Source organism: Amblyomma maculatum, chromosome 2 (genome assembly GCF_055883805.1).
Source record: "Amblyomma maculatum isolate TAMU_Amacu chromosome 2, ASM5588380v1, whole genome shotgun sequence".
In the NCBI taxonomy this organism is placed as follows: domain Eukaryota; kingdom Metazoa; phylum Arthropoda; class Arachnida; order Ixodida; family Ixodidae; genus Amblyomma; species Amblyomma maculatum.
This window is the reverse complement of record NC_139345.1, coordinates 116,763,614-116,778,937: the sequence shown is the minus strand read 5'-3', so window position 1 is coordinate 116,778,937 and position 15,324 is coordinate 116,763,614. Positions and strand designations below refer to the sequence as shown.

Here is a 15,324-nt window from a genome sequence, read left to right as displayed (position 1 = left end):
TATTATTGTTCTTTTTAAAAACACACTAGAGGTGTGGGGCACGGCTTTAACAACAATAAAGCCTTATTCCAAACAGATTATGCTGCTGAAGGCCGCAAATATTACCTATAGAGAGTCTAAGTCAGCTCCTGCCGCTGGTAGTCTCAGTGTTGTTGACACTCTACGTTTTCACCGCTGGATCTTTAAAGCGAAGTCAGAACTTATTTTGTAACTGCATGCCCCGGGTATAGGTTTCCGTTAACAAACATTTACCGCAATTCGTACGCTCGGCTGTTCGTAGATGCATCGGCTCCCCGACGTTCCTAAAGCACCGCTTTGGCACGGGCTACCACATGCTCATCAACAAAGCGTCGATCGGATGCAAAGTGCCTGAAATCGAGGCCCTCCTACACAAGTACTCGCCCAAGACCAGACTGCAGAGCGACTCTGACAACAAGGCCGTCTTCCTTCTGGGCCAGGTCGTTGCCACGCGGCGCATCATCGCCATGTTCAAAGTAACGAACCTCACTTGGCGCATGTATGCAATAAGGTTGATATGATGCCGGGACACTCACAAAATAAGGTCACTAGTCCGCATATCGGAGTGCGAGATTTTACCAATTTGCCCTGCTATCGGGTATACTGTTCATGGCATAATAGTCGATTCCACTAATGGTATGCAGTTTTTATATGGCCTGAAAGGGTACGATAAAGACTGCTCTTGTGGTATCAGCAACATGTCAGTTCAGTTGTACTGGCCAGATATGAGGTGCAAGGCAATATTTAGTTCGAAGAATAACCGCTTGGTTTTGCCTCAAGAAAGAGCACAGGTAGTTTCCCTTTGAAAGCCCAAATAAGCATTAGCGCCGCTATCAGAAGAGAAAAACTAAATGACTACAGAAAAAATAATTTTACTGACTGACTACCCTCGAGATTAAAGCTTCGAAAAGTTGATGCTAACTTGGACAGATAGTGCCTCCTCTCAGTAAATGTGGAGTTGTGTTTTCTTAAAAACTGGGGTTATCAATACCAATCACTCGTATGCTCTACGGCCAAATCTGGTCCTCTCGCGGTTGCTGCGACAACTTTTGCGAGGGCACATATTTTTGGTCTTACCTTTTATTTCTGCTGCTGTTCTGACCATTATATTAATTTAACCTGGCGCTCCTATCTTGAGCAGTGGAAATGCAATCTATTTTCGCTTTGCTTCTGTTTATTCCTCACATGTGCTTCAGCTTAAAATAAAAAGTAATTGCTTTTTTTAACAAATATCCACTAGAAAAGTCGTATAATCGAAACGTTCGCAGCCTGCACAAGTGTATGTGACTGCGCTTTTGATGCACATGTTTCTAGTCAAAACTAGTACACACTTTTATACCAGTACCTTTAAGCTACATTAAAAACTAATACCGACTAATTGATTATCTTCAAACCCAATCGGTGCACTGACTTCAGGCAAACGCTTAGCTCTAATAGAATTAAGCAATGTTCTAGCCGTCGGACTAAGCAGCTTTTCTTGACAGGACAGCGCACTAATCTACTTCCACCGCTTTGGGGGATTTACGTGCAGACTGCATTCAGCTGCGACACTCCAGTCGCTTTGGTGGCCTCGTCGCATGCATGCGGCACGACATAAAATTGTCATCGGCGACACTGGCGGTGACCTTGTGATGCGGTATAACGAGTGTTTTAAAGGTGGTGACAATGGCTGACTGATAAGAGATATCAGACCCAAATCCTCTGTTTACGCTCGCACTGGCTTGATTCAAACTGTGGGGTACATACATTATAGGACAGTTATTTTCTTCAGGGTACAATACGGTTAAAATTTACACGTGAGCATTTAAGTCTCCTCAACTGTGTGAATGCGAAGGCATTGAAGGTTCCGTGCGTGGTTCTGCTTTGAGCCCGTTCTGCGCTTCGTTGCTTTGCGGATATTTACAACTTTATTTTTACGTTTATTACTCTATTTCTCTTTGTATATTTTTACCTTATTTTTCCAGTATTTATATTTTCATTTTGTTTTTATTCTTCCTCCGGCGTCCTTGCCCTATAGACAAGCATAGACTGCTGCTAGGATAGTCATATAGGCGTAGAGTACTGATTTACCCACTCGTCTGGGGAACGGAACGATGGTGGTTCGATTCCGTTTCGATTAGTTTTCTTATTTTCTTCTGATCTTCTTTATGTACACGTCTCGTGGTCACACATCTTGTCGAAGCTACTCAAAAGCCAAGAAAATGTTTCAAATCTCGTCGTTTCAAAGACGCTCTGCTTCTTGTTAGGCTGCGGATTTTTTTTTTTTTTCGGATGTAGTCTACAGACGATGTTCGTCAAAGCTTTTCATAGTTCGAACAGCTAAGCACTTTCGCCCAGAGCGTGCCCATGTTCCTCTTCAATTTGGTTAGTTTCGGTCACTACTGGGCCATGACTGTGTCCTGAGCGGCCTGTTTTACCGAAGTCGAATCATTCCCATCGCCCTCTTGTAGTTCCCAGCAGTCCACCCTTCACCTTATATAAGTGAAAAATATTAGCTTTTGGTTTTCTTCTCCACCAAGAACCAAATATCCGTCAACCGACCTTTCTCCGTCGCCCTCACTGGTGCTTACTTTGCGTCACCTTTACATGACCAGCCAGTTTGTTGTTTCGCTTCCCAAATGATCAGTTGACCGATTTCACGGGATTGTTACAAGGCGGTATGCACAATTGAGGACGCTTCAGTTTCACTGGAATAAACTCTTCATTGTGCTGACTTGCACCCGCTAAATATGTATTTTGGCAGTGGCGATAGCAGCATATGTGTTCGCTGGTCGTCGAACAGAAAATGTCCGTTGCATTCGGCAGGGCTCAAGTTAAAGTAGGCGCAGATGAATCTAAGGTTAATCCAATGAAGGCATGCTGAAAAAGTCCGGAATAATACACGAATTGTTGCGCTCACCTCCTATCTGTCCGCGATGATCTCGGCGCTTGCTGCGCTAAAAAGAAAGACATAAAGGCGCGTTTTAAATAACGACCATGAACAAACAAAGAACGCAAGATCGACCCATGTGCTACAATCACAGTGATAAGGCCGCGTGCTGGCGGCTGTTGAAAACAGCAAATAAAGGTTAGCGGCAATATATACACTCCGCAATTGTCCCCTGCGCTGGGCTTTGATATGCCATATTAGCCTTCAACCCAGACTCACTTCATAGCACCAGTCTTTACCCTGAAGAACATTCATTATTCTCTCGAATACCAAATAATGGCATAGGCGCAAGCTCAATGCCTCAGATTTGACTGAACATTCTACAAAGCTGTCCTGCACGTCTCAGCAAACTTCTCCATATCCAAGCTACAAGCCATAGGTCTCTCTATTCCTATTCGTGACCTCATGCGCATTCACCGGGATTGACAAAACGAATGGGACCTCTACATCTCAGAGCAGGGATATCGATTACTACAACGAGGTGACTTTGGCGCACACTCGCAAGCATCATATGCCCCCACTCCTTCTCCCATCATCTGGCATGATCACGAGGGTAAACGCCAAACACGCTGCTATTGTCACGATCGCTTCCAGCATATTCTTTGACTCGCATTTCTAACGATGGCGTCACAGTGTACAGTGCCAAGCACACTTAGCAGAACACGGCTCCGCGTGGCTACGCACGTGCTTTGCGCGATTGCACATAACCCTGTTACGAATCAATGCTTAGCGGCGCACGATTACGGGGACCTCGAAGTGATTCTTCGTGATCTCCACCAATTTGCTTGAAATTGCTATTGGCCTGACGGCAGCGGTGCCCGACCTATGCGTAGCCACGCGGAGCAGTGCTCCCGCTAAGTGTGATTGACACTGTACGTACTTCCCAACCCTCTCAACAGCTACTCTCTTAGCCCTCCCTGCTGACCTACTTTTATTCCTTTAGTCCTAGGAAGTACCAAAGTCGCCCACTTAACAAGGCTGATAACCATGGAACAGAATATGCAGGGACAAGAACAGCTGCTTTATATTTGCGCACATATGCGTGCTTTGTGTACCTGTTCCGTACAAGCTGCTTCCTGTGGCTCGTTGTTCCAGGACTTGGAGAAGCGGAGTGAAGAGCTTGGCATTGAGTCTGTGGGCATGATGGTGACCTCGCTCGAAGACGTGCTTATTCGCGTCGGTGAGGAGCACCACTTGCTGAATCTACAGCTGCCACAGCTGGACGCCGCCAAGATTGAAGAGTCTGTGATCCAAGTCAAAGGTAAAGTGCTGCTGGAACAGTATGCCGCTGAGCTTGAGTTGAAACAGTCACCACTAGCAGAAACTGAGAATTGCGGACAGAAATCCCCGGGGCTGGTTGCTTCAAAAGAATATTTGCTTATGCTAGAACTTATACTTTCTCAGCCATACGCTTCCTTGATAACATTTCGTTATAGGCTAGAAATAGTAATAACAACAAAGCAAAAAAATCAAACAAATATTAACTAATCCTCTAGTCGCAGCTTTTAGGCCTAATCATGAGGACAGCAGTACAATGAATATGATATCAGCTCAACCTTGGTATGCATTTTCAAATCGATTTGAAAAGAAACATTTGGAAAAGAAAACAATACCAGAATTTTACCGCCTTTAAAACGGCATTCACTTCAGCACGCAACGATTGTGAAGAAAAATGAACGCCTTTCGTTCGGCCATTCTGTGGGTATCTACAATTACTGTTTGCTTAGTGGTCTTCGGCGCTGTTGAGGTAAAAAAAAGTATTTGAATGACTTATAGATATTAGATATATGCATTCGGAGTGATACGCAACACAGCCATTTATGTGCGAACGCTTTGTAATTTTTTTTCATATCATGAAAAAGAGCACGATGTACTCGCGTGGCACTCAAAGATCTTACATATAATATAGCTATAAGAGGAGGAGAGCACATTTTGTTTTAACGCAGACAACTAGATGTACAAACAAATCTTCTAATACTCTCTACAACGAACTCATTTCTTTTATTCCAACCACATCTCTGAAGAACACAAATTACCGCTAGGTATATCCCGAAAGGAAATACAATATATTAGTGCAAGGTCTTAAGTTTTCATGCACGACATTCGACTTTTCCTAGCTCTGCGCTTGGCACACGATATGCTTAGCTGCTTAAATCTCCTAAGACCTGTAGCGTCCCTCGCTCCGCTTATTGCAAGCCACGGCACGGCACTGGACAAAGGAGAAGAGGTTGGTACAAAGGCTCCTCAGCGCGAGCAGCGTAATAAAAAAACAGTTCGAACCCGAACGCTGTCGGAGCTGGTTGTTCCTTCTCTTAGCTCCCTAGATATTTGGATACCCGGAATTGTCCACGCAACCCCGTCCTCCTATATGGATTTATTGGCTCTTCCACTCCTACTACAGCCGGCCACCAGCCCCAGGACGCTCGGCATAACGGCGCTTCGTTGGCTGCGTTTCCGCCAGTCAACTTGCAACCATTTTGGCCCAACAGCCCTCATGCCTGGCTACTCCTGGATGAGGCGCATTTCCACTTGCGGCGTATCATGAGCTAGAAGACCACGTTCCTCCATCTCGTCTCCTCCCTGCCTCCTGACTTCGCCTATAAGTTAGCGGAAATTATCGCCTCGCCGGACCTGGCTCGACCTTTTGACACATTGAAGGTGGCTTTCGTTGACCGCAAGTCAGCGTCCGAGCGCAGCCGACTCTAGCAGCTCCTCCCCGCTACAGAACTCGGCGATAGCCGTCCTTCGCTACTCTTCTGTCGCATGCGACAGCTGCTTGGAGACTCCCCCTCATGGGTCAGACGGTTTATTGCGTGAGTGGTTTCTCCAGCAACTTCCCTAGAACATGGTCTTCGCCCTCGCGGCGGCGGAGGATGTCACTCTAGACAAGCTCGCCGAACTTGTGGACCGTGTTGTGGATTACTCAAGGCACGCCAACGCCAGCACCATGACCACTCCGCCTTCGACTACTACCACAGCGTCCCAGCTTGTGAGTATTGGACAGCGACTGGATGCTTTAGCCATGTGGCTTGATCGCCCCGTGCCCCTGCCACGCCATTCTCCGCCGAGGTTCCAGTCCCGCCGCCAATCCCAGTCACTGTCGCCCTCGCTGGAACTCTAACCATCAGAAGAGCGACAAAACTCCTCCTCCTCGGCTGTGTCCTGGTACCACTGTATTTTCGGCAACTCTGCTCGCAAGTAAACTCACCCGCGCTCCTGGTCGGGAAACGCTTCGACCGGCCACTGACGGCGGCAAGGGGTGGAAGGACATGTCGCCTATTTTCTGTTTCGAACAAGATCACTGGCGCTGGCTTCTTCGTTCATACGGGAGCACAGCTCAGTGTAATGAAAGCAGCTTGGGCAAATCGCATCGCAACGAACCGACTTCCCCGCTCCAATCCATAAACAACTAAACTCCCCCATACGCACGTATGGCCAACGATCGCTTAAAGTTAACCTCGGATTGCGCCGGACGTTCCCCTGGATTTTCATCATCACCGATATCTTGCAAGGTGTTCTCTGCGCTGATTACCTCAGTTTCTTCAACCTCGCTGTCGATATGCAGGCCCATCGTCTCATCGATCTCAGCACGAAACTCTCCATCAACGGCGTACTCTCCACCTCTTTGACGACAGGTAATAGAGCTCTCGTTCCTGCATCGCCGTACGGAAACTCCTTACCGATTTTCCCAACATCACGAAGCCGCACACCAGAGAGTCACCGGTGAAACACTCGGTCACCTACCACATCGTGACCTCTGGAGAACCTGTGTTTCCTCGCCCTCGCCGCTTGTCTGTAGAACGCCTCGCTGTCATTTGCCGTGAGTTTCAACACATGCTTGAGCTCGGCATTGTGCGCCCTTCCTCCAGCGATTGGGCATCGGCACTCCACACGGTGTCAAAGAAAGATCAGGGGGACTGGAGACCATGTGAAGATTACCGCGTCCTCGATGTTCGCATCTTACCAGACTGCTATTCACTTCCTCACATACAGGATGTCTCCCCACATTTACTGGTTGCACGGTCTTCTCTAAGATGGTGAAGGCTTACCATCAAATCCCTTTGGAGCCCGCTGATATTCCGAAGACGACCATTACCACACCATTCGGCCTCTATGAGTATGTGAGGATGTCTTTTGGAGAGCGCAATGCTGCACAGACTTTTCAGCGAACTATAAACGAGGTTACGCGAGACCTCAACTTTGTTTTCGCCTACATCGATGATCTCCTCGCCGCAAGCTTCTCTGAGGATGAGCACGCAGCTCAACTTGCGCGCCCTTTTCAACGCCTTAATGAAAACGACCGCGTTATTAATCCTAACAAGTGTCTTTTCGGCGTCGCTATAATTGAGTTTCTAGGCCACCTTGTCACTCCATAAGGTATCCTCTCTCTCGACAGCAAAGTAAAAGCCGTTGAAGATTTTCCACCCTGTACATCACTTAAGAAGCTTAGAGAACTCTTGGGCCTTCTGAGCTTTCACCGCCGCTTTCTCCGCAAGTGTGCCAATTTCCTGAAGCCTCTAACCGACCTTTTGGCTACCAAAAAATATCCAGCTGCGCCAATTGATCAAAGTGCAGCTGCATTCGCTGCTGCGAAGAAGCCGCTCACAGACGCCACTTTGCTAATATCTCCCGTTCCTGACGCTCCCCTGCGTCTCTTCACTGATGCATCTATCATTGCAGTCAGCACAGTACTGTAGCAGCACATCACTAGCTGGCAGCGTCTTGTTTTTTTTTTTTTTTTTTTCACAAAACCTAAAGCCACCAGAGGCTAAATACAGCACCTTCTGTTGCGAACTGCTCATGGTATACCTCGCCATCATGCATTTTCGCCACTTCCTGGAGGGTCGGGACTTTCACGTCGTCGGAGACCATAAACCCTTGACGTTTGCCTTCCAACGGAATCGCAGCACGTACACTGAACGCCAGATTCACCAAATATCCTTTATTTCAGAGTTTACCGTGGATCTCTGTCACGTCCATGGACCAGAAAATGGTGCTGCTGATGCCCTTTTCTCATGTCGGTGCCTGTTGTCCGATTCAACAGTGGACATGATGAGTTAGCAGCCGCACAACGCAACGGCCTACAGCTTCATCGCTTGCATTCCTCGTCCACATCCCTGTCCTTCGTTTAATGTTCGCTGCCGTTTTCTCCACACTGAATACGTGCGAGATATTCACTGGTGTTCCGCGGCCCTACGTACCTTTGGCTTTCCGTCGCGCCATATTTGACAAATTTCACCGCATTACTAACCCTGGTATTAGTGCCACACATAAGCTGGGTACATCTTGCTTCCTTTGGCTGAATGTGAATGCCGACGTCCGTCGCTGGGCACGAACCTGCCTTCAATGTCAGCGCTTGAAAGTTAAACGGCATACCGTCCCGCCAGTCTACTTCTTTTGCCTCCCAATGCGAGGTTCTCCTACGTCCACGTAGACATTATTGGACCTCTTCCGTCATCACGTGGGGCCTCGTTCCTCCTCACATGTGTAGATAATGTCACCCACTGGTCCGAGGTTATATCGATTTCTGACACTATGGCATAGACAGTTACTACGGCCTTCATAGCCGACCGGGTGTCTCGTTTCGGCTGCCCGTCTGTCGTCCCCACAGACCGCGGCCGCCAATTTCAGTCGGCCCTGTTCACCACCCGTAGAAACATTCTGGGCGTCCGCCACATTTATACGACCGCCTACCATCCTTCGGCAAATGGCATGGTGGAACGTCTTCATAGCAAACTCGAGGCTACCCTTACCACTTACCAACTGAGGGAACGCTGGTCCGACCATCTTCCCCCCGTCCTTCTGAGCATCCGCTCAACATTAGTCTATGGCGTTCCTCTGCGACTTCCTGGGGAATTCTCTCCTTCGTCCCCTTCGCTCATCCATCATGCTTCACCCTACCTCAGGAACACATTTCGGCCCATCACTCCGGTCATCTCTGCTAATCGCCACCCACAATCCGTGTTTGTGAGCCAGGATCTGTACTCCTGCAGCCAAGTTTTCGTTCGCCATGACCAGGTCCATACTCCCCTAACACCGACTTAAAACGAACCGTTCTGCGTGCTCCAGCTCACGATGAAGACATTCACACTAGACATAACGGTCATAAAGATGTGTCTGCTGACAGGCCGAAACCTGTCTATATTGCCATTCCTCCAACCAGAATCCCTCCACTCACTCTCGCTTCGACTCTGCCACCAAACTCGTCCGCTGCATGGGCAGATCCCGTTGATTCCGCTCTACAGGGAGGAGTCCTGTCGCTCTCCTCATTCCACTTATCGCAAGCCACGGCACGGCGCTGGACAAAGAAGAGGTTGGCACTAGGCGCCTCAGCGCGAGCAGCGCAATAAAAAAATCTGTTGGAACGCGAACGTCGTCGGAGCTGGTTATTACTCGTCTTAGTTCCGACAGACCGAACATAAAAACATAATTCGGTCCGCAAGACCGGAATGCACTGGCATTGCAAAAAAATGGCTTCGGCTCGTAAGAAAGGATGGCTGCGGCTCATCTCGGCTAAGCCCGGTTATTTCAGCAAGAACTTTATGTTGTGTTGCTGAGAACGGAACGCGGCCGAAGCACTAATTCCTGCGGGACTCCTCCGACGTGACGACATTGAGGTGTAGACGATATTTTCAAGGGGATGTCCCAGGTGACGAGCCGGATGGGTTATGGGGGTGGTGGAGGGCGCAGGTAGGCCTGGAAGGCTACGTGTGATTCTGGCAGACAATACTGTATATTTATGTAGGTATTTCCCGGTAAGAATAGAGTTTGCCACGTGTGTGTGAAGGAGAACCAGGTGCACGAAGTAGAAGAGCGAAGCGACAAAAGAAGCGAGCGCCGCCGGCTCCTTGTGCCGCACCTGAGTTAAAATTCTCGGCACCTAAGACCTTGGTGCGACGAAGCAAGTACAAATTTCGCTATACAATACACCGCTCATGGAGGACATGGAAAAAACTTTGGATGGTAGCAGCGTGGTGGCAAAGTTCACCCTCATTTATGGCGTATGCCCTATTTGAAAAATATCTACCGTAACGTTTAATGTGGCTTCTGGCGCTGATGGCAAAGGGAACCGGTTCAAAATAAATGTATCTGTCGTTTCAAAAGATTACAAATCTGTATTTTCAAAACAGGAAAGGATACCTAACAACAGTTTGTGCAGGTTGACGGTATATGGTAGAGCTGACATTATAAGTGCGAAACCATTAATCCTGAGGCTGCTATCCTGAGCGGAATCTCGCGTTTCTTATGAAGTATTTATAATTGATCAACAGCTGCATAAAAAAGTGTTCTCGAGAGCAACTAACAGCTATACAGCAATGCGTTGCCTAGGCAAAGGGAAGTCCTGCAGTATAGTGCAGCAGGCGTTCAGCATATTAAAGGCAGGTTTATTTAGCAAGAAGTGTCTCGTTCCAGTTAACTACATAAAGCTAGCCGGGAGAAAAGAAAACCTTTGCAACACTCCTTTAGCACGAAAATAAAGTATGCCCGAAATTCTGAGTACTTTAACTTATTATGTACAGTAAATAAAGCGTTATTTAGGTACATTTTTAAAACTTTCTGGTGTTTGGTTTTAGGGCACGATAATAAACTGCGGAATTTAGTACTGTCAAAATACAATTGAGTTTTCAGAATTTCGGAATGGGCATCGTGCTCCGCAGTAGAAAAATAAAATTTTCAATTGGCTCTCAAGTTCGCTTTTCTACGCTAAGAAATGATATAATGTCGTAGCTTGCATGAAATACAAGCGTAGTTTAAGGGTAAGGGATTAAACTTGCAATTTATATGCTACTCCGGAAATTTCGACCACCTGAGGTTCTTTAACGTGCACTGACACCGCACAGCACACAGATGCCTTGCCTTTCGCCTCTATCGAAAAGTGGCCGCCGATGCCGGGATTCGATCCCGCATCCTTGGGAACAGCAGTCAAGCGCCGTAACCACTGCTCCACCCCGGCGGAGCACATAAATACAAGTTGAACACTTTCAGGGATATTTACAGCAAAGAGTAAAAAAACAAAACTTGGATCTGGCATAGCCGACGATGCATTGCATCTGAGCGAATAGCCCAGAATGCTCGACTGGGCCCTCGGGCTCGTTTTCATCCCTCGAGGTCCAGCCCACACCCGCACTTCAGCCAATTGCAGCAAGCATCAGCAAAATTAGTTGCTTACTGCCTAGCACCCTCTTTCACCCTCTCATGAGGCATTTCTACGAGGAACGATAGTAAAAAAGTTAAAGCGTGCGAATGGAATGTTGTGACCTGAGTGGCCATAATTGCCCTGTCAAACTACGGGCTCTGCTGTATCACTTCACCCTGTACTCGGATCTGTCCGTTACAGAGTGGGGAGAAACAAAGGTGAGAACGCAACCCTTCGTCGTGTCGCCTACGCATTCATATCCGGTATTTGTATGGTCGCTTCAGTGCCATGGTTATCAATAGAAATTTGGAGTTGTCGTTCTGACGCATTCTTCCTTACTACTTCGCGCCATACACCGCGATAAGCGGACGTCGTATTGGCTCTCCGTTTCTTCCGAAACGTACACCTTCAATTACCTTCGCCCTTGCCAGTGTGTTATTGTTTTGACAACACCCGGCTTCGTCCTTCAAATCTCGACACAATATCCATGTTAGCGCGAGCTTACCCCGACCGGGGTTGAAGCAATTATCTTTATCATGGACACGACAGGTTGTCACTGGATAATAAGCCACACTCCTAGGTCCACTTCTATGCTGAGCTTTCAATGCCTGGTGGTTGTGACTGAATTAGGGGGCTCTGCGTTTTCCGCTTTAGCGCGTGCATACCCCGTCCGTGGTTAGAGCAATTATCTATCTCGAAACGACATGGTCGATGGATAATAGCCACATTCCTAGGTACGCTTTATTGTCCCCATTTTCAATGCCTTCCAGATTCCAGCTGAATTAGTGGACTTCAGCCGCTTTTTGCTGACTTCCGACCATCGGAAAAGTCAACGTCCCCACGTGCTTTTGACGATCCCTTAAAGTAGGAGTCTGATGATAGTTGGTTTCCCCCAAATTCCCATCTCAATTGTGAATCGTGTCCGTGTTTGAAGTTCCTGCCAAATAAGCCAAATCCTGCCAACGACAAATTAGCCATGCTCTTATCCTATCAGCCATGTCCATATCAGCTACCACCTACAACCTGCCAGAGCCAATAAAGCCGACAGCGCCGACACTGTATTTTTTGGAGAGAAGGGCCTTTACCGCAGTCGCGATAAAACATTCGGTCAGTGCAGCTACGTTTAGGTTTAAATGAAGCGCCGAACAAATGGACGGTGCCTTCAGGCAGGTTTGCATGCCGTACGACCGCCGCTGGCAGCGCCGCTTGTACACGCCTTTCTTGAACACCGCACGATGGTGTTGCGAACAGAGTCCGTGGTGCGGATGATGGCAACCACCTTGTCCGCTGATCCGGGACTCATGGGTCGCGTGTGGGCCCTTCTGGCGAAGCGGGCCATCTGCGCCTGGCGTCAGAAGAAGCAGCCTCTCTTCAGTTGGCTGCTTCCCCCTCTTCTGCTCTCGCTGCTCTTCCTGCTTGAGAACCAGTCTATGCGCCGTACCGAGAGAGCCGTCGAGAACGTCGGCAATTCGTTCCTGTACACGTACGGTGATCTGGGGCAGCCTACGCAGGTGAGAATTTTTTTACCATTTCCGACACTTTGCCATCGGCAAGCAATGAACGCGTTCTGTTCAGATATGTAAAACCTTCGTTCTTAGTTTGGCAGTGTCGCATGCGTGATGAGACTTGTACCAAAGTATCGAGATGACATCGGCACATTCCTGAAATTGTAGAAAGTATAAGCTGTAGTCTTCGAACACCACCGCATCTACATTTTCAATATAAACATTCGCGGCAACAGTAGTGACTAAAAAGTTAATTAATGAACTGAGAAATTAGACTATGACATTTTGGAGGCGATCCCAAAGAGGCCATTGAATATTTTCAATTACTTTCAAGAAAAATTCCTCGATTTTGCACCGTTGGTTACTAGTGAGAAATTTTTCAGCAAAAGCCTGGTTGGATGCGGCGTCAGTACAGCATTTCGTCAGCTGTGATAGTACAGTAGAAATTCGAGCTAGTTGGTCAGATGACATGATGAACCACGCAGCAGAATAGGTGAAACACATAAGAGAGGAACACAGAAACACACACACACAAACATAAACAAGCACGACGCTGCGCTGACAACTGATTGATTGTACACCACCTTCTCCCTTCTCAACATCTAAGTGCACATCACTTCATCTTTCCCTGTCCTCCCAGTGATCTAAAAAGTCTTCCTCTTTCTTCGATAAGAGAGCAAAAGGCGTGCTGACGCAATCATCACCAGCCAAAGATATCGCCCAGGCTTCCAACATCTCTCTCGTAAATCTGTCCTTATTCCTCCTCAAAAGTGCTACTTTATTAAGGTCTGCTGGGGACTTCTCTTTCTAACATAAAGTGCCGTCCTTACAGTGCAACGCAAGGTTAGTGCCGGACTCAGTAATAGTAGTTGGGTTAATTTAGGCTAGGATGAGGTGTGCTGTTAACAAGAGATACTGCACTGCAGCTTTGGTTCTTAAAAACTTTCAGGCGCCTTCTGCTGGCAAGCTAAGCCAATCTGCCCAGACATTAGTGGTTGCAGATCGCGGGGTCAATATTATGGGCTCGCTAACAGTGTTGCCTTTTGTACCAGCCAATAAGCATTCGCCGATGCATCTAATAGGCTAGCAAAGCGTCGTTCCCATCATGAGAGCTCCAACGAGATTTCGGCGGCTCGGTGTGGCTGTGTTAGCCTCTAGCAACCGCGTAGTGCGATGGGGCGTTGTCCGCAACAGCAGGCTCGAAGTGGCCACGTGCACAGTCTAATTGCATCGTAAAGTATCACTTGCGTCATGGCGCGTGTCCTCTGGCACGATGTTGACGCGTGTAGCTGGTCCACTTAGTGCATGACAAAGTCACTGCTAAACGGTCACCACTGGATTTGGTGCCGTTCACTGTCACCCACTTTGGGTACTCGACGTCACGAAGGGATCTGCGGAGGAGCTATTTTATGTTTGGAGTGATAGCGCTCCCTACTACTATGCATGAGTCCGCGTTTCTCCTTGCGTAACAAATGCCTCGTTGTTTTTAGACCGAGCTAGCTGCAAACATTTTCTTCGCAGCTTACATTTTTTGTTCCTCGATTCCTATTTTCGCGCATACACAGTCCTGTTATGTTAATCCACCACCACGTGATTTTGATTTCTGGACTTGTTTCGCTTGTGTACCATGAATGGTCCAGCATCTGTGTGTACTTTTCATATATAATTATCCAGTTCTGTCTGGGAGAGTGTTCTTTCGACAACATTCTAGAAATGGCAACGTCCTTGAGACTGGTTTGGCGAGTGTGCTATCTTAGCTAGTTCCTGTCATAGGATGGCACACTACTACAAACTAGTTTTCGGTATTTCGGGATAAACGATGACAGTTAGTTTCCGAAGACACAGGTTCACCAACGGGATAAACACCAGCATATCAAGACAGTCCGAGTTCAGATTTCAAACACTAAATGTTTAATGCCGCGGTAACGAAAAACTCCGGTGTAGCGAACTTTGATTGTTAGAATGTTTGCCGCTTATGAAATAGTAGCCTTTCTGGTCAGAATCCACGATATCATGCTACAATAACAAATAACATGGTCCATTGCTTCATGAAAAAGAGCGCCGTTGATGGCCGTGCGGAGACCAAGTCTGGTGCTTAGGAAGGCTTACTCGCATGGTACCGATCGGCAACTAAAGATGAGGCGAGGTATCTACGACGCTAATGAAGCTGCACGCAGAGGTGAGGTGTTGCTTCACGCAACACCTCACATACGTCATTTCTTTTCATTACTGCAAATGTTTTATATCTTCCTATACTGGCTGGAAGCGAAGGCGTGACTTCCAGGGCAAAGCGGCTAGTTCATCGTCGGGGTGCAATTCACTCGACGAAGGCTCGTGCTATTTCGCCTTGTTCGGCGGAAACACGCTATACACCACTAGCGGCGCCGTTCAAAGAAGGCAGCGCAGATGCGCCGCCGGGAGCGATGAATTATAAACAATCCCGATTACGTGAGTGCCGGCTAAGAACCAGAGTGCATCAATTGAGAAAGGGCTCGATCATATTTTTTTTAGCGAAGAACGCCATTACAAAGGCGTCGATCGTCAGTGTTGAAAGTCGTATGGAAGAATCGAGCTAAGAACATATGAGAAACCGAGACTGCTCCACACTTGACTCTTCCATGTTGCCTATAGCTAACCCTCACAATGGTAATAATGAATGTTTTGTAGGAGTGTTCTACTCTTAATGAATGAGCCTTGCAGACGAAAGGAAAGCTTTTCGATTGATTCACAGCTTC

The 15,324-nt window shown here is 47.6% G+C and overlaps 1 protein-coding gene across 1 annotated transcript in view; it reads left to right on the top strand.

Moving 5' to 3' along the window:
- Positions 1-15,324, top strand: part of LOC146199652 (phospholipid-transporting ATPase ABCA3-like) — an 86,669-nt gene that overhangs the window by 32,072 nt on the left and 39,273 nt on the right. Inside the window, exons 11-13 of the mRNA XM_084592166.1 lie at positions 281-494; positions 4,043-4,208; positions 12,336-12,595. Coding sequence (XP_084448292.1) covers positions 281-494; positions 4,043-4,208; positions 12,336-12,595 — 640 coding nt within the window. The remainder of the gene's footprint in view (positions 1-280; positions 495-4,042; positions 4,209-12,335; positions 12,596-15,324) is intronic.